This window comes from Mauremys reevesii, linkage group 3 (genome assembly GCF_016161935.1).
Source record: "Mauremys reevesii isolate NIE-2019 linkage group 3, ASM1616193v1, whole genome shotgun sequence".
In the NCBI taxonomy this organism is placed as follows: domain Eukaryota; kingdom Metazoa; phylum Chordata; order Testudines; family Geoemydidae; genus Mauremys; species Mauremys reevesii.
In genome coordinates, this window is record NC_052625.1 from 206,142,710 (window position 1) to 206,168,036 (window position 25,327).

The 25,327-nt window shown below is 52.2% G+C and overlaps 1 protein-coding gene across 6 annotated transcripts in view; it reads left to right on the top strand.

Annotated features, from left to right (window-relative positions):
* The window catches only part of DNMT3A (DNA methyltransferase 3 alpha), a 232,036-nt gene that overhangs the window by 125,327 nt on the left and 81,382 nt on the right, over nucleotides 1-25,327 (top strand). For all 6 annotated transcript variants that reach the window (XM_039528527.1, XM_039528526.1, XM_039528529.1 and 3 more), the window contains one exon: nucleotides 195-227. In XM_039528527.1, coding sequence (XP_039384461.1) covers nucleotides 195-227 — 33 coding nt within the window. The remainder of the gene's footprint in view (nucleotides 1-194; nucleotides 228-25,327) is intronic.

The window sequence follows — 25,327 nt, forward strand, 5'->3', positions numbered from 1 at the left end:
CGTCTCACTGAGCAGAGGGGGGCTCCAAGGTGCAGGGCCCTTTCCTGAGGCCTCAGTATGTTGCAAAGGGGAAGGGGATTTCCCTGCTGCTGCAGCGTCTGCTTCCCACATGGGGCGGCTGGCAGCTTCTGATGTACTGAATGATGTGGTTGTGTTTGCTAACACCCTCCTCTCCTTTACCTTTCTCCCCACAGACTGATAATCCATCGGCATCCCAGCTTGACAAGGTTCGTGGCATGGGTGTAACTTCCTTCTGGGGGGGCGGAGCGAGGGGCACGGACATGCTTTGCTTCTGGGCAGTGTTTACTGTGACATTGAAATGCTGTGTGGGAGGCGCGGAGCCCTTGGGCTTTGTGCTGCTGGATATGTTACAGGGCGTGCCCAGACCTCAGACTCCCAGTCCCATGTTCACAGACCCACTCGTTCACACCCACACTTCCATTCACCCCATCGCACAGCCACGCACTGGTGTACACACACTGGCATATAGACATGCACACTTGGACACTTCTAACAACCCCGCAGAGAGTCACACACCCATGCACCATCACATTCACTCAGACAGCCCATGCCCCCATACAGTCTGTCCGTTGCGCTACAGTGCTTGTCACACACACAACACCCTGGCCAGCCTTATAGGGCTAGTGAAATGCTAAGCCCTGGCTGAGAGAGCGAGGTGCTGAGAGGTCGAACGCTCTGTGTAGCTGCTGTGGACACTGCAGTGCAGACAGCACAGAGGAAAGGGAGGAAGAGATGGTCTCGGAGGAGATCTGAAAATAGACAGAGTCCATTAGACTCTGGCAGAGAAATGCAGAAATCTCCTCCGAGTGGCAGAAGCTGGAGAGGAGGAAGCCTTTGCGCCAGCACTGGGGGGTTGTGTTGAATAGGCGGCGAGGAGGCTGGTGCAGGATGGGTGGTCTGTGAGAGGTCTGTGAAACAGGCTGGGGAAAACCGGTGGCGTGGAGTGCCTGGGCAGCCAGCAGAGGTGTCCGAGTTTGGGAGCATGTGTGTGTGGCCCGGGGAGAGCTGGGACTTAGGAGCTGCCTAGCGCCCTGGGTGTGCATTGCACTTTGCAGGTAAAGGAAGTGACTCAGTTCCTGCCCTGAGGAGTTTACAGTGGAGATGAAATCAAAGTGATGGCAGCACAGCATGGTGGAAAGAGGTTAGCCCAGGGAGCTGCAGTAGTCAAGGTGAGAGGGAATGGAGATTTCAACACAGGAGGAGGTGAAGCCGGGGCTGATTCTGGCAGAGAAGAGGAGGCGGCAATAGGCAGGTTTCCAGGCGTAGGAAATGTGGGAGGAAAAAGAGGATTCGGGGGGCAGAGGAGGGCCCAGTGTAAAGGCAAACAGAAGTTTGATAGGGGATCAGTCCCCAAGCCTGGCAGGGCGTACCCCGCTGACAGACACATCTAGTACCTGACATATCGAATATACAGCCGGTTCCTGCCTCAGAGAGTTTACAGGCCAAAGCCAGACAGGACTAGGACACAGCATGCAGCACCATTTTAAAACCCTCTCTGTCTAGATGTATTGTCCTTCTCTAGAGCCTAGGCCCTGAGCCGTAGGTTCTGACCCCTTGTCTGTTAAGCTTAGTTGGCTGTAATATAGCAGTGACAGCTCTACAACTACCGTCCAGACCAGCTTCCTTGTTTGAAGTTCGACTGTGCTAAGCGCTCTAAAATCAACACGGCTACTCGGATTGCCGTGTTGTGTCTCCTGGCGTGCAGGGTTCTGTAAATCCAGATTTGGGGCCATTTGACCAGTGATTCCTTGGATAGAACTCCCTGGGGGGAAAACAGCTTGTCTTATGGTGGCAGAGTCTGGTGACCCTTTTTTGCTCACAGGTAGAGCTCAGATCCTCACTCCAGCGTGTCCAGTGCTCGAGGGTTACCCCAACAGGGCTTGGCACCCACCAGCCCTGGGGGGAATCAAATGAAAACATGATCTGAAAAAGCATTGCTTCACCAGTTAGACACGTCACAAGCACCACGTGCTTATCGACCCCCTTAATTAATTCCACCGCACATGTCCGGAGAGAGGCTAGCTATCGGGAAAAGTCACTGCGTGCCACAGGGCCTGAGTGGTTCTGAGGACATGTTCTGCTCAGTGACTCTGAGCACCAAGCCAGGTACTGCGAGTTCAGATCCAACCCAGGGTAGGAACGGGCAGTTAAAAAAGCAGGCATGTTGCTCCAGTCTGCCTCTGTCCCAGGCAATTGTTAGGTTGGGGAAACAGCTGAGTATTCAGAAGGCGCTGAAACTAGAAAGAAAGTAAACTACACACGCTGAGGCTCCCTGGGAGGAGAGAGTTCTTAGGGGTGGAAGAATAGGGGGAGCGGGGTTGGAGGATCAAGGGATGGGGAGTGGGAGAGGAGAGGAGGAAGGGGTGGGACAATGGGAAACGGGATGTGGGGGTTGAGTAACAGGGAGACTGGGGGAGAGTAGGGGCAGAGGCACCTGGCAGCCCCACATTCCTCTCCTATGTGTGCGCCAGGATCTGGGGGCCTCCAGCCCACCTATGTGGGTGTGACTTCTCCTTTGCTGACCCCCTCAAATGAGACAGGTGCTGGAGGGGCTTGCCTATGGAGAGGTCTGAGTCCCTTTCCCTGCCCCGCCCCCCCATGTGAGTTGGGATCTGAGGGTCCCTGCTTTCTCCAGTAGTGTCTGAGCTCCACTCCCTCCCCTCCATGTGTGTCAGGATCTGGGGGCACTGCTCATCTATGTGGGTGTGACCCCCTATTTCCTTGCCCCCCTCATGTGACCCAGGTTTTGGAGGGGGTCTTACCATTCTGGGAGTGTCTGCACCCCCCTCCTAAATCCAGTCATGTGATCTGGGGGTCACTGCTCCTGTGTGGGTATCTGAACCCTGCTTCCGACCCCCTCATGTGAGCTAGGAGGATCTGGGGAAGCCCTGTCCCTCTGAACAGGTGTGCTAGGCTCCAATCAAACTCTCTAGAACTATGGTGCAGAGATGGGAACACCCACTGCCAGGAATGGAGCAGTTCCTGTGTCTCAGGGCTGCTGTTTCAGACTATATTCATCTCCATGAGGTGTTGCCTTTCATCTGAGAACATCGCATTGAGATAAATGGGCCACTTACCACCGCTCTGAGCCTCTCATTGTGACGTCTGGACCCCACCCTGGGCAGAAATCTGAAAGAATCGTGAACATTTGGAGGAAATCTGCCTGTCAGGGTGGTGGGATCTGATTTGGGGGTTTTGAAGAAATGTAATGTGAGTACAGCAGAATACTCAGATGTGCTGAATGTATTTTTGAGAAGAAAATGAATTACACATGCGAATGCTCCCTAGGAGGGGGAGCGGCGCTTAGAGGAGCAAGAGAAGGTGGTAATCGGGGTCTGCAGTGAGGGATGGGGGTGTTCTGGGGAGGGGGATAAATGGGAATGGGCGGTAGGGAAGGAAGAAGAGTTGCAGGGCTCTGTTAAGGGGGAAGAGGTGGGAGGGGAGAAGGTGGGAGTGGTTGCAAACATTTCAGAGCATGACCATGATCCTCTTTCCACTATGCCAGGAGAGAGGAGGAGCCCTAAGGAGTCACAGAGAACCCTGTGTCCTAATAGACAGATCACTGGACTAGGACTATTCCTAGCTCCGCCACTGGCCTGCTGGGTGACCTTGTGCATGTCACGTCACCTCTCTGTGCCTCAGTTTCCCATTGTAAAATGAGCTCTTTGAGAACTCACTATATAGAAAACCTCTATCTTTTGATTGTTACCTGGCCACAGTAGCATATGAGCTGCAAATGCAAGTGAGAACTACAGCTGTCTAAATGACCAATAACTCTTACCAACAAACATTTCTCTTTCTGTTTAAAAAACTAGGAAGTTAAATGGCAAAAACTTAGTTAATACAGAGTTCAGGTTGCCTGGTGCTGGATCACACCCTTCCAGAATGCGGAATTGGCAAAACTCCACCTCTAAAACCCAGGAAATACTGAGTGAAGGTAAACGCCCAGGCAGCCTTAACTATGGCCTCTCTGAGTGATGCCCCGATACACCCATAACACACAGTCCAGCTCTGCCTTGTCCCTGTGATGGACAGGCACTGTCTGCACAAGCCCTGTGCTCAAACACTGAGCTTACCCCCCTACAGAATACCACACTTGTAACATTTAACAACCACTTCATTACCCTTCTACAATCCCTTCCCACTTGCACCCAGGCTACCACCCCTCCCCATCATTAAAGCCACAGACACTCATGTCCCACCTCGCCCCTGACAGTACCTATGGCAAGAAAACCCCAGTGCCCCACTACTGACAGCCTACACAATTCTGTGTTGAAGTGGTGCAGATGGGAACCTCAAGGTACACATGCACCTCTTGTCTTTGGTAACAGGGCTCAGTCCCAGATCCTCCTGTCACAATCACAGCTCTGCCAAGCTGCTCCACCATATTGCTCCACCACTGCAGCGAATGAGGCTGCAGTGCATGCAGAGAATTGCCCATGGCTATTGCCAGCTCCAGGGGGCAGAGTGAAGGTTGAGTGGCCATGCACCACAAGTCGGCATTTCATGGTTTTCAGAAGTTTGAGTTTTGCTGAACCTTAACCTGCGTTAACAAAGGTTTTTGCATTTAATTTTGACTGAAAGCCTCTCTTACTTTGTATTCTTAGACTGACCACTCGGTGGGGCCGGGCCTGAGCCTCCCGCTGTACAATGGAGACCTGATCCTGAGCAGGGACCCTACAGTAGACATAGTGTGGGTTACTAGGGCTGTGTTGTCCCTTTACGGTTGTCCATTTCCAAATCTGTTTTGCTGTGCTTGAAGCAGCCCCCATGGCAAAGGGAAGCGCTTCTCTTTGGGCCTGAAGGAAGCAGAGCCGTTTATTTGGTCAGTCAGGCACGGAGGGTTCATTCAAGGTGTTAAACGTTCTGTACAGTCACATATCATTTGAACAGTAATAGCAGCTAGTGATTAGAGGGAGAAGATGGTAAAGAGGCAAGGGCCGAGAATGGAGCCCCCCCCAGGGATGGAGAACTAGCTGGTAGCTCAAGAGCGATTTCAGGAGGGGCACGGAGATCCCAGCTTAGCTGTGAAGTGGGCCAGAGAACAGTGGCTGCTGTGGGGTCAGCAAGAAGGAGCCTTTTTCAGCTCAGGAGAGGAGACGGTTAACTCCATGGAGGAGAGAGATTCCATGCTGCGGGAGGGAAGCCCAGGCTGACCTGGATCCAGGACACCTTGTGAGAGGGGCTGGGGAGATGAGGGGTAGTGACTCTCTCAGGCACTTTGCTGAGACAGGGAAGGTCAGAGATGGGGGCGACTGAGAGAGGGCCCTGGGATGGAAAGTGGCAGATAAAGAGATGGCGAAAGCTCCGCAGGTGAAGTTGTCAGTGGTAGTACCAGAGGGAGCCAGGTGGCCAATCAGAAATGTAGGCAGTGAAGGAAGGAAAGAGCTTTAAGAGTCCGTATGCCATTAGAAAGACCCAGGAGGGACAGTGGAGGGATGGGGGACATGGAGTATGGTGGACAGGCAGGGCCATTTCACAGGGACTGTGATCCAGACCCACTGTCCTTTGTAAAGCATCTGAACAGTGCCTCAGCAAGTGACGCCAAAGCCATGTTAGCTGGAGAGGGAAATGGCCACCAGGCTTTGGCCAGATTTGGGGGGATCCGGAGAGCCGATGAGGCAGAGAGCTACAGGGAGATCAGGACCTGCAGGGAGAAGGCCCTTGCCCAGTGGTGAGGTGGGAATGGACAGAGGGGTTTTGTGAGTGACGAGTGTAATTTGGAAGTGGATGGAGAGGCAGTGGAGGGGCTTTGAGATGCCGGGGCGGTTGGCTGCTTTGTGAGCAAAGGCTCACTGTGAGCAGATGGGGATTGTCACGCTTGGCTGGAATGGGGTGAGCTTGGGGCCCGGGGAAGAGGTGAATGATGCAGAGATGGAAATGAAGATGACAAGTGCCCAGGGGACTGAGGGAAAGAGAAGGGGAAATGAAATGGCATCCGGGCCCCCGTTGCCAGTCTGAGGAGATGGGAGCCCGGGTGCCCCCCCGTCACCAGTCTGAGGAGATGGGGGGCATCCGGGCCCCCATCGCCAGTCTGAGGAGATGGGAGCCCGGGTGCCCTCCCGTCACCAGTCTGAGGAGATGGGGGGGCATCCGGGCCCCCGTCGCCAGTCTGAGGAGATGGGGGGGCATCCGGGCCCCCGTCGCCTTTCTGAGGAGATGGGGGGCATCGGGGCTCCCGTCGCCTGTCTGAGGAGATGGGGGGCATCTGGGCCCCCCGTCACCAGTCTGAGGAGATGGGGGGGCATCTGGGTTCCCGTCGCCTGTCTGAGGAGATGGGGGGCATCCGGGCCCCCGTCGCCAGTCTGAGGAGATGGGGGGCATCCGGGCCCCCGTCGCCAGTCTGAGGAGATGGGGGGCATCCAGGCTCCTGTCGCCAGTCTGAGGAGATGGGGTAGATCTCAGCCATTGGAGTGTGTGTCCGAGCGGTCGGTGGGGAAAAGGGGTTGACTAGGCCCCTGGAGCATATGTGAGGAAATGGGAAGGCACCTGGCCTGCTGTCGCCTATCTGAGGAGATGGAGGGGGCATCTGTTGCCCCCTCCCCTGGCGCCTGTTTTGAGGAGATGGGGGTGCAGCTCGGCCATTAGAGTGCATGTCTGAGGGGCGAGCAGGGATCAGGTCTGAGATGTCTGAGGGGATGAGAGGGCGTCTGAGGGGTGAGCAGGGGGCATCTTAGAGGTGGGTGGGAAGCAGGGGCATCTGGGGGGGGGAGCAGGGGGCCTTTTAGGGGTGGGTGGGAAGCAGGGTTGTCTGAGGGGGCGAGCAGGGAGCAGTGGGGGTCTGAAGGGGGGAGCAGGGACCAGTGGGGGTCTGAGGGGAGGAAGGGGCGTCTCAGCCCCACAGTTCTGGTTTGAGAGGTCGGGTCGCAGTCCTTGCTGCGTGGCTGGGAGAGGGCAGGGGCGTGCTGGCCTCCGCAGCCTGGCGGAGATGGCAGAGGAAGGGGCCGTCTCTTCCCCATGACTTGTCTTCGGGAACTGAGGCCTCAGGCTCCGTCGTGCGATTCAGGGTGTCTTGGCCTGTTTCACATTTGGAGAATCTGCACAGGGGCCAGGGCAGGAGCTGCTGAGGGAAGAGGTTGGGGTCTGTTTGCCCTTTGGAAGGGTTAGCCAGCTGTGTGCCATAGCCAGATGCTGCTTCTGGGCTAGGGAAACAAGCAGCAGATGTATCCAGCCCACCCCAAACACCCTTCCTACCTCCGCCCATCTCTGCACTGGGCTGATTGCAAGAGCTTTTCCTCTAGCATGCTCTCCCTGCCTCCCTCCTTCATCCCGTCCTCTCATTCTCTCACTCGCCATGTCAGCTGTGTCTCCCTAGCAACAGGTCCTCTCCCAGCTGCAGACGGTGTGGCTATTTATAGACCCTGCCTGCCAAGCGGCTGCTCTCGGCAGTTGCTTTCCATTAGTACAGGGCTGGGGAATGGGGCACGGGGCCTGGATTGCCAGGGTGGCTCTTCTCTCCCTCCAGCTGCTGACCCCCCAGAATGGTGCAGCCGCGACCTGCAAGCCACAGCAGGGGGCTGAATGCAAGAGAAGGAGCTGCATCAGGGTAGCGACAGTGGGGAAGTGTTGGGGGGGGGCGGATTTGAGTTCAGCTACAGCCCAAGAGGGGAGGCCCTGAGTTCCAGATGCTCATTGCACCGGTCCTGTGCACCTCACAGGCAGGTGGGGTGCTGCGAGCTCTGGCAAAGGCTTTGAAATCAGGCAGGCTGCCTACAGAGAGAAGCCTGGTCGCTGCAGTTTGAAGCCTGCAGGACTTTTGCTTGCACATAGTTCAGTCCTCTCACTTGCTCATTGGTCTGAGGTCTGACCCTGTGCAAAGCAGATGGATTCAAAGGACAAGTCTGACGAGGAATAGCCCTGCTGTCTGCAGGTCAGGCCTGTGACTTCCGTCCTGGCACTGCTCTTCCCTCCCTCTGGGACCTGGGTTAGCCAACTTCCTGTGCTCTCAGAGAGCTCAGCCCTGTGCCTGGAGCAAGCTTGCCAGAGACTGGCAGAGCTGCAAGAGCCCATGGGTTTGATTTAGTTGGGGTTGGTCCTGCTTTGAGCAGGGGGTTGGACTAGATACCTCCTGAGGTCCCTTCCAACCCTGATATTCTATGATTCTGTGGGGACAGGGAGCCCCCGGCAAGAAAGGCTCTGATTGATGTCACCTGTTCTGTCTGTGTCCGTGTGATTTCCTGAGCTGAATCTCTCCATCCCAGATCCATGCCCCTTACCCATGGCACATGTTGGTGTTCTGCCACCCAGGCCCGACAGAGAGAGGCACACACATGAGAAGCGACAGAGGAAGGGCTACTAGATAGATGTGGAGAAAGGGCGCCAAATTCAGCCCTAGGAGCAGGGGCTTACACCACTGGGGAATCAGTCCATCAGGGTAGATGGAGCTCTAGCGAGGAAGAGATGGAGAAATGCCATGTTTGGGGAGACTGAGGATGAGAGGTGGGCCTTCACCTCAGGTCATGGGTTCTGGTGCACCCTTCCTTCTTCGCACCTGCGGGCGTTCAGTGGGGCTGGAGTGTAGTGAGCTGGGAGACTCTGCAGTTGTGTGTGGACAAGTATCCGCATCACAAAGCCACCAGCGCAGTTTCCTGCATTGCTGGCAGCGAGGTCCTGGAGACTGATCTGCCGCCTCACCTCAGAGGGGATCACACTAGTTCAGGCTCAGGTATGCTGCTTTGGGGTTGCATGGGGGGTGCTTGCCCTCCCGTTGCCCAGGCTGTTCCTTTTCTGTGGATGCATAGAGACTTCAGTCTGGTGCCTGCTGATTTAGAGCCATGTGCAGCCCTGGCACCACTTCCACAAAGCCCAGGGGGTGTGGTGTGCAGGCGGGAGGGCGCGAGTTCCCTTCAGTAGGAGATTCTGGCAGAACAGGGATCCAGAGGGGGCTGTAGCTTTCTTGCACATTGCAGCAGATGGATCTTGGTTTTGATGGTAAGGATTGTGCCCTAGTCTCCTACATTAGTAAGAGTGGAAATGGCCCCATGCCAAAACTCCAGCTTGGGAGTCAGATCCAAGCTCTCAGCTGGAACCTTTCTCTGGAATGGGCCGAACTTTGCGAAAGTCTGGATCCCAACCTGGGCTTTGGGTTGGTCCTATTGTAGAAAGACAAGATTAGCATCTGCATCTGGGATTTTGTTCTGGGATAAGTCTTGCTTAGGACAGGCTTCACTGGATTCTACCCTGCAGCCCATGGCACCTGGGGCTCTGCCAGGTTGAAAACCTGGTCTGACCTTGATTACCCTTTAAAGAGTGGAGCAGGCGACACTGGGAAACCCACGCTGAAGGGTTTGTGTCACGGCAAAGTGTCCCTACATTTACCAGCAGCTCGGGGAATACTGAAAATGAGAGGCAAAGCGTTGTTGTGCAGCTGCCACTTTAAAATAATAACAAAATGCCAGACGCTGCCTGGATTCTGACTCCACAGAGCCCCTCGTGACAGTGGGGGTCAGAGTGATACTCAGAGGCCAAGCACTGGGGACAGTGAGGCCACACAGGTGTGACCCATGGCAACTAGCTATCTCATCTGTTAGCTACGTGCTTATGTTACCCCATCACTTTAGCAGCTGCACACCTCTCTTCGAGGACGTGTCTGTGGATCCACACATGCGCCTCAGATGCACAAGTTTAGAGTCCATGCGTCACTGTCCCTTGGGCTGCACATGCGCTCTGTGCCTCCTCATGCTCCCATATGAGGGCATAAAAGGTGGAACATCCACAGCCCTCCCTCAGTTCCCATTTACCCTTGTGGCCACAGGACAGAACCTCGGCAGTGTCCAACCTGTTTCTGTGGTTTCTAACTCATGAAGAAATCTCTCTCCACCTTTTTTTCTGTTTTCTATTAAGAATGTTTTAGTTGTATGTTCAAAAGAAAGGAAAAGGACAAGCAGAGAACCTCCCATCCTCTGCTGTACATCCCTTGTACAGCAGAGAACCTCCCATCCTCCGCCGTACATCCCTTGTACAGCAGAGTGAAAGCACTTCATGCCAGCCGTTAGCAGGGACGGATGCTAAACCCTGTCTTTGCTGCAATGGTCTGATGCCCTTAGTAGACACAGCAGATGCCTCAGGGTAGAACACATCCCTGACAAATGTTCCCTCTGCCGCTCCTCCTTGTTTCGCACCCAAAAATCTTGTGATGGGAGTCTCAAACTACACTTCTTGGAGTAAACATGATCCTGGAGAGAAGACGTTTTCCAAGATGGATCTGAGGAGACCCTGGCTACCAGGCACCACACCTTTGTCTCCAGCAGGGAGAAAAAACCTGAAAGTGCACCACGATGATCAGCACCAGCTGCATCAGCTTCTGCATCGGAGAAGACGGCTTGAGAGACTGTCATGCCAGTACCTGTTGACACCAAGATCTACACCAGTACCAGCTCTGACCACTGAGCCCTTCTGAGGAGCAACCTTCACCCCTCCTCTCAGCACTGGAGCCGGCACTGACTTCAGCATCAGCACCAGTACTGCATCCAACAGCACTACTGATCTCTGAGAAGTACTTCTCCTTGCAGTTCCCAGGCCAGTCCTCCTCTCCCCTTCGAGCTGGGAGCACTCTCCTGAGAGACCAGAACAGTACCCAAAAGGGTATTCCAGAAGAGCCCTGTTCCGGGCTCTGACACATGACCGGCAGTGGATGACCAATACTAGTATAATATGCTGTCATGGCCATACTAGCTTTATTGGGGCCCTCCTTGCCACAGGCCCCAGAGTAAAGCCCCATTACAAGGTAGCTTGGGAGACACTCCAACTGTCCTCCTCACCTGAATGAATCCTTGTCATCCCCCAACAAGGTTGTCACCTCATCCCTAACACTGGCTGTTGATTTTCAGGCCTTCCAAGACTGGCTGTTAAGGAGAGCTGAAACTTTATACATCGAGACAATGGTGACCCAAGACAATACACATAAGCTGTTCAACACATTCAGCTCCTCGATCCCGCAAGACTTGCCCTTCCAATTAATGAGGACATATTGGACCCAGCAAGGGGTCTGCAGCACACCCCAGCCTCACTTCCCTGACTTCAAAGCAAGTAGAAAAGTGCTACTTAGTCCCTCCTAAGGGCCTTGAACATTTCTACACACAGCTAACCCCACAGTCCAAGAGAAGAGCTGATCCACAGAGGAGACTCCAAAAGATAAAGAACCTGAGAAACTGAGCCACTGACCAAAAAGCTTATTTGTCCGCCTGACTCCAGTTTTGCATTGTCAATTGCCAGGCCTTGTTCATGGGAAAGGGTGACACCCCCCCGTCCCCCTTTCCTTTCCAGGCTCCAGCAGGAGAAATCTTCGGTGAACTTAAACACAAAAAGGAAGCTTACAAGAAGTGGAAACTTGGATAGATGACTAGGGAGGAGTATAAAAATATTCCTCGAGCATGCAGGGATGTAATCAGGAAGGCCAAAGCACAACTGGAGTTCCAGCTAGCAAGGGATGTGTGAAGGGTAACAAGAAGCGTTTCAACAGGTATGTTTACAACAAGAAGAAGGTCAGGGGAAGTGTGGGACCCTTACTGAATGGGGGAGGCAACATAGTGACAAATGATGTGGAAAAAGCTGAAGTACTCAATGCTTTTTTTGCCTCGGTCTTCACAGACAAGGTCAGCTCCCAGACTGCTGCACTGGGCAACACAGTATGGGGAGGAGGTAGGCAATCCTCAGTGATGAAAGAACAGGTTAAGGACTATTTAGAAAAGCTGGATATGCACAAGTCCATGGGCCCGGATGTAATGCATCCGAGGGTGCTGAGGGAGTCGGCTGATGTGATTGCAGAGCCATTGGCCATTATCTTTGAAAACTCATGGTGATTGGGGGAGGTCCTGGACAACTGGAAAAAGGCAAATATAGTGCCCAGATTTAAAAAAGGGAAGAAGGAGGATCCGGGGAACTACAGGCCAGTCAGCCTCACCTCAGTCCCTGGAAAAATCATGGAGCAGGTCCTCAAGGAATCAATTCTGAAGCACTTAGAGGAGAGGAAGGTGATCAGGAAGAGTCAACATGGATTCACCAAGGGCAAGTCATGCCTGACTAACCTAATTGCCTTCTATGAGGAGATAACTGGCTTTGTGAATATGGGGAAAGTGGTGGACATGATGTATCTTGACTTTAGCAAAGCTTTTAATATGGTCTCCCACAGTATTCTTGCCAGCAAGTTAAAAAAGTATTGGATGAATGAACTATGAGGTGGGTAGAAAGCTGGCTGGATCTTCGGGCTCAATGGGTAGTGATCAACAGCTCAATGTCTAGTTGGCAGCCAGCATCAAGCAGAGTTCCCCAGGGGTCGGTCCTGGGGCCAGTTTTGTTCAACATCTTCATTAATGATCTGGATGATGGGATGGATTGAACCCTCAGCAGATTTGCAGATGACACTAAGCTGGGGGGAGAGGTAGATACGCTGGAGGGTAGGGATAGGGTCCAGAGTGACCTAGACAAATTGGAGAATTGGGCCCAAAAAAATCTGATGAGGTTCAACAAGGACAAGTGCAGAGTCCTGCACTTAGGACGGAAGAATCCCATGCACCGCTACAGGCTGGGGACCGACTGGCTAAGCAGCAGTTCTGCAGAAAAGGACCTGGGGATTACAGTGGACGAGAAGCTGGATATGAGTCAGCAGTGTGCCCTTGTTGCCAAGAAGGCTAATGGCATATTGGGCTGCATTAGTAGGAGCGTTGCCAGCAGATCAAGGGAAGTGATTATTCCCCTCGATTCAGCACTGGTGAGGCCACATCTGGAGTATTGTGTCCAGTTTTGGGCCCCCCACTACAGAAAGGATGTGGACAAATTGGAGAGAGTCCAGTGGAGGGCAATGAAAATGATTAGGGGGCTGGGGCACATGACTTATGAGGAGAGGCTGAGGGAACTGGGATTGTTTAGTCTGCAGAAGAGAAGAGTGAGGGGGGATTTGATAGCTGCCTTCAGCTACCTGAAAGGAAGTTCCAAAGGGGATGGAGCTCGGCTGTTCTCAGTGGTACCAGATGACAGAACAAGGAGCGATGGTCTCAAGTTGCAGTAGGGGAGGTTTAGGTTGGATATCAGGAAACACTATTTCACTGGGAGGGTGGTGAAGCACTGGAATGGGTTCCCTAGGGAGGTGGTAGAATCTCCCTCCTTAGAGGTTTTTAAGGCCCGGCTTGACAAAGCCCTGGCTGGGATGATTTAGTTGGGGTTGGTCCTGCTTTGAGCAGGGGGTTGGAGTAGGCCACCTCCTGAGGAGGTCTCTTCCAACCCTAATCTTCTATGATTCTTTGATTCTGTGAGTGGAGAGAGCCCATCAAGGAAGGTCAGTTGGTAGCCAGAACAGTGCTACAAGTAGCAATGGACATATTCAATATGGCCACTTAATCCATGGCCGCAGCAGTGACAATGTGCCAGGCCTTGTGGTTACAGGAGTCTGGGATTCTGAAAGGAGTCCAGGTGACAACAGACACTCGGATGGGCAGCACACTCTATTTCCCCAGGGATCTGAGGGTGACACTGAGATCTTTGGGCATTTTACAACCCACTGCCATACCCGCAAGCCCTTCCTGTACCAGACTCCTCAAAGACAGAGAACGCTGCCTGATCTCATGGTCATCAACTGGAATACCCTCCCAGGAGATGCCTGTCTTCCCCCTTCATCACGCTCCAGGGTCCCTCCCAGAGGCAGCAGATTTGATGAGACAGGCAAGAGTCCCACTAAAACCATCACAGAGATGACCTTCAGAAACCGCCTCAACTGCTTCCATCAGAGGTGGTTGGAGATTAATAGATGCTGGATATCATCACCCATGTGTGTGGCTCTTCGCTCACAGAATGCGTAATTCCACTTAAGTTCCTCTTGGGGTGCCCCATTTACCATCTTACACTTAAGATGGACTTTCTGGTAGCCATCACTTGGCCAGGAGAGTGAGTCAGTTTCAGGCATTCATGGCAGAACCCGCATGCACCTTGCTTCATACAGACAGAGTGGTACTGAAAGCTCATGCAGAATTCATCCCCAAGGTGGTTTCTGAGTTCCACTTTGATCAATCAGTCAACATACCTGGATTCATCCCGAAGCCATATTCCACACACACAGAAGAAGTGCCACTCCTGGACATATCCAGCACCCTTTGATGCTACATTGTACAAATCATTCAGACTGTCTCCATGCCTGTTTGTGGCTATTGCTGGCCATGCCAACGGTTAGGCCATTTCGTCACAAAGACTGTGAAAATTGATAATGTATTTCACTGTGCTACCAACCGGCCTGCGTGCATCTCCCAACAACTCTCTCCCAGAGCGCAAGCCACATCCTTGGCCTGTTTCCAAAACATACCGGTAGCAGAATTCTGCAAGGCTGCTACATGGATCGATCCACTCATGTACGTCAAGATGTTATCGTCTATGCGGATCCCACTGTAGGCATGCATGAGTTTTACCTGCTAGGTCAGATGCCATTTTTGGGAGAGCAGGACTCCAATCTCTGTTAGATGCACTGATACTCCTCATTCCCACCCAACCTGAAGGAGATTATTTCTTGCCAGTCACTTACAATGAGATCTAGGCTGACACATACTTGAAGGAGAGAGAACAGCTACTTGCCCTACGCAATGGCTCTCAAACTTTTTCACTGTTGACCCCTTTGACATAACAAGTCTCTGAGTGTGACCCTCCCTTATAAATTAAAAACACTTTTTTATATATTTAACACCATTATAAATGCTGGAGGCAAAATGGGGTTTAGGGTGGAGGTTGACAGCTCGCGACCTCCCATGTAATAACCTCACGACCTCCTGAGGGGTCCCAACCGCTGCCCTACAGTAAGTGTGATACTTCGAGATGTTTCAGTCAATGTGGATCCCATGTGCCACCCTCCATGCCCACCTTTGGAGTTCTCAGCAGACATAGGCTTCAGATTTCACGAGACCTGAGGAAGGGTTGTAGCTGATCTGCCCTTCATGCCCTTGCATAGGAGCATGAGGAGGCAGAGGAGGGGTGCAAGGCCCCAGCAGACTCAGCTGTTCAGAAGATTCTGTCTCACATGTGTGAAGCTCATGCATGCCTACAGTGGGATCCGCATAGACGATAACATCTCGACGCACCACAGTTACTGTAGGGAAAGTAACCGTTCTTCCGTAATCCTGATAGCTCAGTTGAGTCCCCTCGTAACTCTTCTCCTTCCAAAGCTGAATAATCTGACAATGGAATCCTTGCAAAGTTCCATATTTTCTTCAGGAGCTATGCAAGTTCACTAGTGATGTTAACTTTTGTCATTTAAACATATTTCTGTGTCAGTGAAGCTTATCCCACTTCTCCTCCCAGATGTTGTCCGGGAGCCGTGGCAATCTGTAGAGGCACTCGGTAGGAGAGAGGACCATTTGAGAAGTAGGCAGGGAGTGTTTGAGATGTCTCACTAATCCTTGCTGGGGAAGAGTTTTCTCTGAATGCATGTTTGGAATGGGCCAGGATCCAAGAGCTTTCGGGAGTAGGCCAGGCTGGTGGTTTCTTCTTCCCTGACAATGGGGAAGGGTTATTATTTTGGCCAGGAGGAGGAAATGGTCTGATGAGGAGAGGGGTGGTTGCGTGTTTCTTATGGTGACACTCAGCCCGAGGATCCAATCCAGGGTATGGCTAGCTGTGTGTGTGTGTCCAGAGAGTATCTGTGAGAACCCTACGGTAGAGGAGGTTTGGGGCTGCTCTACCAGAGGTGTTGTCCTTGTGGATATTGAACTTCAGCACCGTGTCAGACAGCGTCTCTGTCAGCTCTGCTGGGAAACCTTATGTGTCTGGGCACTGCGGGGTTACCGGTTAGCAGTCTTCGCTCTGGGCTCACAGATTAAGTAGATACACTCAAAGGATTCATATTGAAGTGAACTTTTCCTGCATTTTTCCTGGAAGGGAAAAGAGCGGCTATTCTGGCCTCTGGATTTGTCTTCCTTGTGTTTGGGCCTGTGGGGCAGAAGAGCGAACACAGGCCTACGTTGTCAGTCGGGTAGGTTTCTGTGATACAGACCAGGCCAGGTGATAAGATCATGAATGGTGAAGGGCTTATTGGGCACAGATTTGGCATTGATCAGCATAAGTCTGAGGCCTGGTCTACACTGGGGGGGGGGGTTTCGAACTAAGGTACGCAAGTTCAGCTATACGAATAGTATAGCTGAACTCGAACTACCTTAGTTCGAACTACTTACCTGTCCTGACGGCGCGGGATCGAAGTCCGCGGCTCCCCCGTCGACTCTGCCACCGCCGTTCGCAGTGGTGGAGTTCCGGAGTCGACGGGAGCGCGTTCGGAGTTCGATATATCGCGTCCAGATGAGATGCGATATATCGAACTCCGAGACGTCGATCGCTACCCGCCGACCCGGGCGGGTAGTATGGATGTAGCCTGAGGTTGTGGGGCTTGTCTGTTTCAGAGTCACGTGAAGGAGCTGTTCACACCAGATGGGATGTAGCTCTAGTGATCTCTGCGGGTCCCAGCTTCCAGTCCCACCCAGATCAGGATAGAGCATGGCATGCCAGCACCCAGAGGCTCTTTGGGTTCCACCTCCATATGAAATATCAGGGTGGCGTCAGCATGCTCCATTTTGTGCAGATTAGGCACATCCCTTCGGCTCCCAGCAAGTTGATTTGTGTAGGGGTTGGAAAGATTTGCCCTTCTGCACTGGTCTCTGGGATCTCTCTGCATCCCCACTGATACTCTGTTCAGATCCGCGAGGGCCTGCCTCGGCTGTGCAGCGGTCCTGGGCCATGCCTCTTCGGAGCGTGCCCCGGGGTGTGGTGCTGACTTCGGGGGTTAGTAACTTGCGCTGCCGGGGGACAAAGCTGTGTGCTCCATGATCATGGCCCTGACTGGGTGGGATACAGTCCACGTTCCCCCTGCTCCGGTTCAGTAGGGAACCTCCTCCCACTAACACCCCAAATGGACACATGCCCTGTTTCCCTCCTCTGTAGGGCTGCAGCCCCGGAGCAGCGTGAGCTAGAAGGTCTCATGCTGTGCACATGTTGGACCCAAACAGGGGTGGAAGAGGGAGGTCCTTGAACTGGCCCTCCTGGCTATGGGGAGATGCAGCCAGGACTGAGAAGATCAGCGCTCCCAGGCTGGAAGCAGCTGTGTCCGTGGCAGTGTTTGTGGTCTGAGGGAGAGTGAGCTGGAAGGGCGTGTGCCCAGCGCACCTGGGACCTGGCACCGAGAGAGACAGAGGCCCCAGATTCCAGGGGGGTCGCTCCGCCCCCACAGCAGGGGAGGAGCTTTTATTGCCATTGCAGTTCTTGCCCCTCTGCCACCTGCCCCCCAGGCTGTGTGCGGGGACCAGGCCCTCATGTTGGGAATGCAGCTGGGGGAGAGGGAGAGAGAGGCAGGATTTTAAGGTGGAATTCTCTGGGTTTGTGTTAAGGTGGCTAGGTGCTAGAGTTGCACTGATTCTTCTGGCTTCCCAAGGGAGCTTGCCGTTCTCCGAGCCTGGCGTGCAGTAGCCTTTGGAGGGGTCACCCACTGGTGCAGCTCCTCTGATGTGAGCGGTAGTGGCAGTGCTGGGTAGGGCTCAGGCATTCTCATCACTGTGTCAGCTATAATTACTGTTAGTGAGGCAGCTTGTGGTTCCAGCCCATGCCCAGTTCCTCCTGCACGGGGGCACATGTACACTCACTGGCTGGGCTAGGGTCATGGAAGGACAGTGAGGAGGGTGAATCCTGTTTCTAACTGTCATTTCTGCCATTCTCATCACAACGGAATGCCGCTGAGCTCCTCTGGCGAGCAGACAATCGCCCGTGGCAAAGCCGGGCTGCAGAGCCCCCGACCTGAGCACTCAGCAGCTTTCAGGAGAATGAGCACCTCGCAGTGCTAGGTCATGGCACACAGTCCTTCTGGTTTGAGTCCTGTTCATCCCTTGGCCGGCCGGCCTGGCTCTCTCTGGCTTTGGGTGATGGACAGGCTGGATTTTCAGATGCTGGTGGAATGAGCACGGCCCTCTGAAGAGGGGAATCAGACAGCGCCATGCCAGTCCCTGCTCACTGCGCATGACGGGGGAGGGTGTTTGGTTCAGAGGCGCTGTGACGGACACAGAGCTGAGCTGAAACGTCTGCGTGGGCTGACACGCACGTATACTCAGCGAAAGGGCCCCGATTTTCACCCCCAAACATGTACCTGCCCCAGCTCGCAGGCCTTGCATTGAGGGGCTTCTGGTTTTCAGCCAGGGTGAGAGCACGTACACAGGTAACTGATTTCCATATTGATTGAAATGACAAGTGCTAGAGGCCGGGGACAATCTGCCAGGTGGAGCTGGCCTTTGGGGGAAGAGCCTTGAAAATGGAACCACAGTCAACTGGTCACTCGGGTTCAAAGGAACAAGCAGCTGGTCACCTGTTTTGATGCAAGTGCCTGGGGGACCTGAAGCTGCTCCCCCCCACACACATTCATGAGGCAAGTGAGTCAGTGATTTTTGGAGTGTGTCCCAAAGAACTAGCTTACTGCCCGGCCCCAGATTCTGGGGCTGGCCTTGTGTGTAGGGATGTAGATTGGCTACGTTTGAGATGGGTGGTAAAACACTGTTCTGTTGGCCTGGCATAAAACACTGCGACTGGCTGTGTCTGGGGCCGGGTTTCACTGCATGTTGGGGTTCAGTCCCGTGTCCATCTGTCATTACCATCTCCTCCTCATTCGCTGGCAGGTTGCTGTGTAGCATGACACCATCTCTGCCAAATCTCTCCTTTCCTCCTGGGGGAACTTCTCTCAGGGCATGGGTCTGGCCTTTCCTGTCTGGGTCTGCACTGCTAAAACTCTGTCAGGCCTTTTGTGTCTCCTATCTCAGCTACTACTACAACCTGACACCCCATGTGTCTCCTTAGGGCCATTCAAAACACTGTTGAGAGGGTCAGCTGCCTGGCCCATCACTAAGACCATGTTACACCCCCCCACCCCCCGAGCCCCTTCCTCACAGCTCTACCACATCAAATACAGGCTCCTTGTTCTCACCTTTGGCACCTTTACTCTGCCCTCTGGCATCTCCCATCCCCTCTGCTCTGTCATTGACACCAGCCTCCAAAATCTGTGTGTCAACTTCTCCCACTAGCACCTTCACCCTTCCCTCCACCTGAAATGCCACCACCAAACGTACCCATCAATCTCCTCCTCCCTGCTCCTTCACATCCTTCCTCCAGGCCCTCTTCTACTGCGCCAGCTGGTAATTGCTGGTATAAACATTGGTGGGAACGTCCAGAGCTGGGCTGTGTAAGCACAAGCTCCTCTCATTGTCACCCCATGGCTGTTAAACACACCTGGCGTGTCTTGTTTAAAGTGAGATGATAATCTCTTCAGGGCAGAGGACACGTCTGGCTCCGATCCACATTGGGCTGAGTCTGCAATCACCATAGTAACAATAAAGAAGGATAGGCACAAATTTTCCTCATCCCTTTTTGATGATACTTCCCTTGTACTGGGAGGAAAACTTTCTCGCACTCCCTCATGTTCAGACATTGCCACAGAAAGTGTCTGCCTCAGTCTCTTTGTTGCACAATCATTTCTCGCTGGCGTGGGACTGTGCTTTGTGCCTCCTAGTTTCCACCTCCACTTTGTGGTCACTGATTGTGTATCTGTCGTAGCTTTGTGCTGAGGTAACTGCGAGTGACGGGACTGTGCAGGGATCTGTCGAGTGGATCATGTTCTCATTTAGACTCCTTTTTGGATCCTCTTGCTGTGCGGCGGAGGGAGTGTTTGCTGCCTTGGTTGAGGTGGCACCGGGATCTGAGTGCTCCTTCCTGATTGGCAGGGGATGGGCCCGGTTCTGCTCCGCAGCCAGCCTTGCCGGGGTTCCTGAGCACATTGCGTATTTGCTTGAGACTGAACAGTTGGGGTTTGTCCCATTGGTGTAATTGGCTGTTAAAGTGGATCCCAAGGCTTAGATCCCAGACAGTTGAATGGGTTGGATTGTGCTGTCGGAGGCTGTATCTAGTAGTTTCTCCGTGGCACAGTTCACTTTAACCCTCTGGTCAGTGTGCTGGTACACGGATCTAACGATTGCTCCCCTGGTTCCATTTTGTGGTTCCTTAAGGTTCAGTCCCAGGTGCTAGACTGAGTCCCAGGCGTTTTTCAAGTCTCTAAAGCCAATGAAGATCTTCTCTAGTTCTTCACATTAGCTAATCAGCCTCCACGGGGTAACGATGTGGCTCGTTCCTCAAGGAGGGCTCCAGTCTGACCTGCCTGGGTGTAACCCTGGTGGGGGTGGTCAGTTCTGCTGGCTTTGGCGGGGCAGAATTGTATCCTTGGAAGGGGTGTTGGAGACAGAGACACTCAGGGTAGTTCCTGCTCCAGTTTGATTCACAGTCTCTGCCCAAGTCCTGTTCACCTGGAACAGTGATAGCAACAGCTCCCACCAGGCTGCCCAAGGCAACGCCGTGTTCACACCAGTAGCTGGCTTCCTTCTCTGAACCTTGTTCTCCTTCCTGCGCCCAGCACACTGCGCTGGTGCCCTGCCTGCACCCTGGGCAGCCCCTCAGCCCTGAGGGAGACCATTGTTCTCAACAGGAAACACAGGCTCATTCCAATGGGCCCCAGAGGTTTACTCCCTTTTGGCCGTGTCATAGGTCTCACCCCCACTTAGAGCTGTTGGGTTCCAAAATGGGGACCTGCACTGGTTTCCCTCTAAACTAAAAATCCTAGTTTAGATCTGGTAAAAGCTGCCACCACCCAATCAGGTACGTGGATTGGGACACAATCCTTCCCCAAAATCCTAGGGGATCCCAAGAGCCCCAAATCCATGGAGTTCTTACACCCAGGAGAAATAAACCATTCCCCCCTGCTTCCTCCCCCCTCCCTTTCCTAGGAGAGATACCGGGATTTAACTACAGAGGGATACCTCCCCCTCCCCTTTCCCTGAGAATGCACCCAAGGAAAGGTCAACCAAGTCCTTTATAGAAAAAATTTATTAAAGAATAAAAAGAAAGTAACTTGTCTCTGTAATCCAAGATGGAACAATACACAGGGTCTAAACTTATCAATCTCTGGAGAGAATTCCCCCTCCCTTCTTTCTCAGTAAAAGCAATAACAGTACAGACTTAAAGAAATTCTATAGCAAAACACAGAATTGCAAATACAGAAATAAAAGTATAAGAATACTAGTTCCTTACTAATACTCACTAGCTTGAATAGAAGAATTTATTGCAGAAACCTGGGAGGACTTGATTAAGATGTCTGGACTCCCTCAACTCCCAAGAGAGACTCTCTAAAACAAAGAACAGGAAAAAAACTTCCCTCCACAGGGATTTGAAAATATCTTGTCCCTCATTGGTCCTCTGGTCAGGTGTCCACAGGTACTGCTTGTTAACCCTTTACAGGTAGACAAAAACCTTAACCCTTAACTAACTGTTTATGACAGGCCGGCTGCTCTGCAACACAAAGGAGCATCTCAGACAGGTTGAATGGTCCACAGGAGCCAGCCTCTCTGCCCGTCCATGTCCAGACAGAATGTTTACTGTCCTGTTAACCACTCTCCAGGTGCCCCAGCCTTGTGGGCCTTTGTGCAGGACCCGTTCCGGGTAACACTTTCTTTGTAGCAGTTCAGAGCTTGCTTTGCCATGGCGGGATGCTCTTGTATTGAGGGTGCTGCAGACGAGGTCGCTGCTGCTGACAATGGTGTCTCTCGAGTTGTTTGGGCATCTTGGCTTTTGAGTCGAGCAAAGAGTCAAGCTGACCACATCTCAAGGCAGTGTCTGAGCAGGCGCTTTGGGGCAATAAAGCTTTGTCTATCTTAACAAGGTGCACTGGGTTTTACATTCAAGTATAGGCCCCTGTGTGAATGCTCCTCTGTCAGGTTAAAACATTTGGTTTATATCAAATTACCTTTATTTGGTAAGGATTGACCTAAGGCTCACTTGATATAGAAGAGGTTGAAATCGATTTAATTGTGTCCACAAAGGGGTTTGTACGAGTTTAATTAAATCAGTTTTAAAACATACCCTTAGTGAAACCAGCGTAACTTGTAATACAGACACAGCCTGAGAACGGAAGGGCTTCATGAAATGTCGAACTCGGGGCTGTGGTTCAGCATTGCATTGGCTATAGTATCAGTCTCCTGAATTTGAGTTTCACAGATGCTCTGACACCAGTCGACACACAGGGACAAGCTGACACGTGGGTACAGATAACCGCCTGATACTGTCCCATGGGTACTGGGAACAGGCATGGGTAGCCACATGGGCACACGCTGACACAAAGGTACAGGGAACCGTGTACTCGCTCACATTGACACACATACACTGATAACCACGCATGCACACATGCTAATGTTTTAACTCCCCCTCCATCAATAGAGTCTCACTTCCCAGGCACCAGTTTGGGGCAGTCAGGAGACCATGCACACACATGACTTGATAGAATAATTCTTTATTGACATAACAAGCTATATAGGTGCTGTCAAAGTGTACAGCCCCAGGTACTGTATCTGTCAGAGCCAGCCAGTCCTATGAACCCGTGCCCTCCGGTTCCCAACTTAAAGGAATTAGAACGTCTTCGTTAGCATTAGAGAAACAGGACACGTCTGGCCTTTTCACTTGGGAATGAACCCACCAGCAGTCCTTAGGTGTGGAAGAAACAAGCAGCTGGGCTCCCATTCTCCAGCAGGTGGTTGAAGACCTACAGCTGCTCTGCACAGACCCTTCCTCTGTCGTCACTGGGTGGGGCAGTTCCTATGGGGCTCGCACAAGGCTGTTCATGGCTCAGTGCTGGTGAAATGTACAGATGACACAGAGATTGGTGGAGTGGTAAATAGTGATGAGGCAGGTCAGTTATAGCACGTGAGCTGGATCACTTGGTAAACTGGGCTCCCTGGAACAACATGAATTTTAAGTCAGCCAAACGTAAGGCCCTATATATAAACATTGGGAACTTGGGTCTTCTTTACAGGATGTGGGACTGTATCTTGGACCCCCTTGACTCTGAAAAGGTTTTAAGGGTTCTCATGGCTGCGCAGGCGCTCCCCGTGCTGTGCTGGGGCCGAGAGGGCTTGCATGAGCACTAGATGGATAAACAGACGCCTGTGGAGCAGAAGTACTGAACTGGTGCATGTTGGCATCCTTTCGTCTGCGAGAGACGGTGGGAATTGCAGCCTATGAGGTAGATGGTTTGCAATGTCTCACGTGACTGAATAGTCCAATCCGAGATTTGCATGATCTTTGGCATTTATTGCAAGTGTCTGTATCTTGCCTGGGAACTGCTTGCTTCCTACAGAGCAGAAGAGGGGGCAGGTGTTATTACCATTATAGACAGAATTGGCAAGGTCGTTACTGGAATAGTGCCCAGTTCTGGTGTCCACGTTTTAAAAAGGTTGTTGAAAACACGGAAGGGGTTCAGAAAAGAGCTGCAGAAGTTATTTGAGGTCTATTTGGCATATCACAGGGAAGCTGAAGAGGTGACTTGACCACAGTTCATAAATATCTACACATGAAGATTTCTGATAGCAGAGGACTCTCTAATTTAGCTGACAAAGGCAGAGTGAAATCCAATGGCTGGAAACTTAAACTAGACAAATTCAGACTGTGAATAAGGTGCAGATGTTTACCATTGAGGGTAATTAACCATTGGCACAATTTACTAGGGGTGTGATAGATTCTCCATCAGTTGCTTGAGGCAGGAATCACGTGGTTATACAGGAGTGCAGACTAGACAGTCATAACAGTCCTTTCTGGTATTAAAATGTGTGACTCTGTGACCATTCCCCAGATCCTCAGGTTGGCTTTGTGCATGGTGCGATGATTACTGGGGTGGCTGGGCTCCGAGTTTGCTTCCATGACACTTTGTCACTACTTGCTGTTCCTGATCTGCTGGCAAGTTGCTCTGTAGCCTGAAACCATCACTGTCAAATCTCTCCCTGTTCTCCTTGGGCAGGGCAGGGAAGGGACAGAACAGCCATATAAATTCAGGACTTTATACTCCCCTAAATCCTCAGTGGATCCCCCATTGGCGTGAGTGTCACAGAGATCAAGGGAAGGATACAGCTTTGTGCTGGAACTCACCTTTGATTTTTTCTTCAGTGTCTGTATCAAGCTCATCAGTGAAGGCCTGTGCTCCCATTGGGCCACTGCTACCTCTGCCTTTGTCTCTATTCCCTTCTCTTTTCCGCTGCTATCTAGCGAGTACTGATATGGCCCCGTCACTGGGGTATCTGAGACCCTCACAGTCTGTAAGGCCTTTATCCTCGCAGCCCTCCCCGGGAGTCAGGGCAACTGGAGAACTGACACACACAGTGACTTGCCAAGGTCACATAGGAAGTCTGTGGTGGAGCAAGGGATTGTACATGGTTCTCCTAAGGGCCAGGACAGTGCTCTAACCACTAGACCACCCTTCCTCTCATCTCTGTCTCTGCAGGTCTCCTCTCTTCTTCCCTCTACATTTCCTTCTCTGCAGCAGCTCACAGTTCCCTGTCCCTGTTCCATTTGCTACAGTGATCAGTCGTGGAGCAGTTCATGTTGACACTCGAGTGGCTTCCTTTGGAGCTGATGCCCTCATGAGAGTAATAGCAGAGTTCCGCCTGTTTCAGGCTGTCTGCAGACTCAGGCAGAGACCGTGCCAGTTCACATCTCTGCAGCCACTAGGGCTGGAAACTGGATTTGACCCATGGGCCATACATTTGAAACCCCTGCCTAGGGGAACATCTGTGAGATCTGGCTTTCTGTACATCTACACCGCTAAAACTCTCACCCAGGCCTTTTAAATCTGACCTCACAACTGTAGCCAACTTCCCTGTAGTTTTCCTGATAGCCACTACAACCCACCCCTCATAATCATTCAGAATGCTGCCACAGAGATGATAAGAATGGTCATACGGGGTCAGACCAATGGTCCATCCAGCCCAGTATCCAGTCTTCCCACAGTGGCCAATGCCAGGTGCCCCAGAGGGAATGAACAGAACAGGGAATCAAGTCACCCTGTCACCCATTTCCAGCTTCCGGCAAACAGAGGCTAGGGACGCTTCAGAACATGGTTTTGCATCTTTGCCCAATCTGGCTAATAGCCATTGATGGACCTGTCCTCCATGAATTTATCTGTTTCTTTTTTTAACACTGTTATGGTCTTGGCCTTCATATCATCCTCTGGCAAGGAGTTCCACAGGTTACCTGTATGCTGTGTGAAGAAATACTTCCTTTTGTTTGTTTTAAACCTGCTGCCTATTCATTTCATTTGGTGATCCCTAGTTCTTGTGTTATGAGAAGGAGTAACTAACACTTCCTTATTTACTTTTCCCACACCAGTTATGATTTTATAGACCTCTATCATATCCCCCCTTAATCGTCTCTTTTCCAAGCTGAAAAGTCCCAATCTTATTAATCTGTCCTCATATGGAAGCTGTTCCAGACCCCTAAT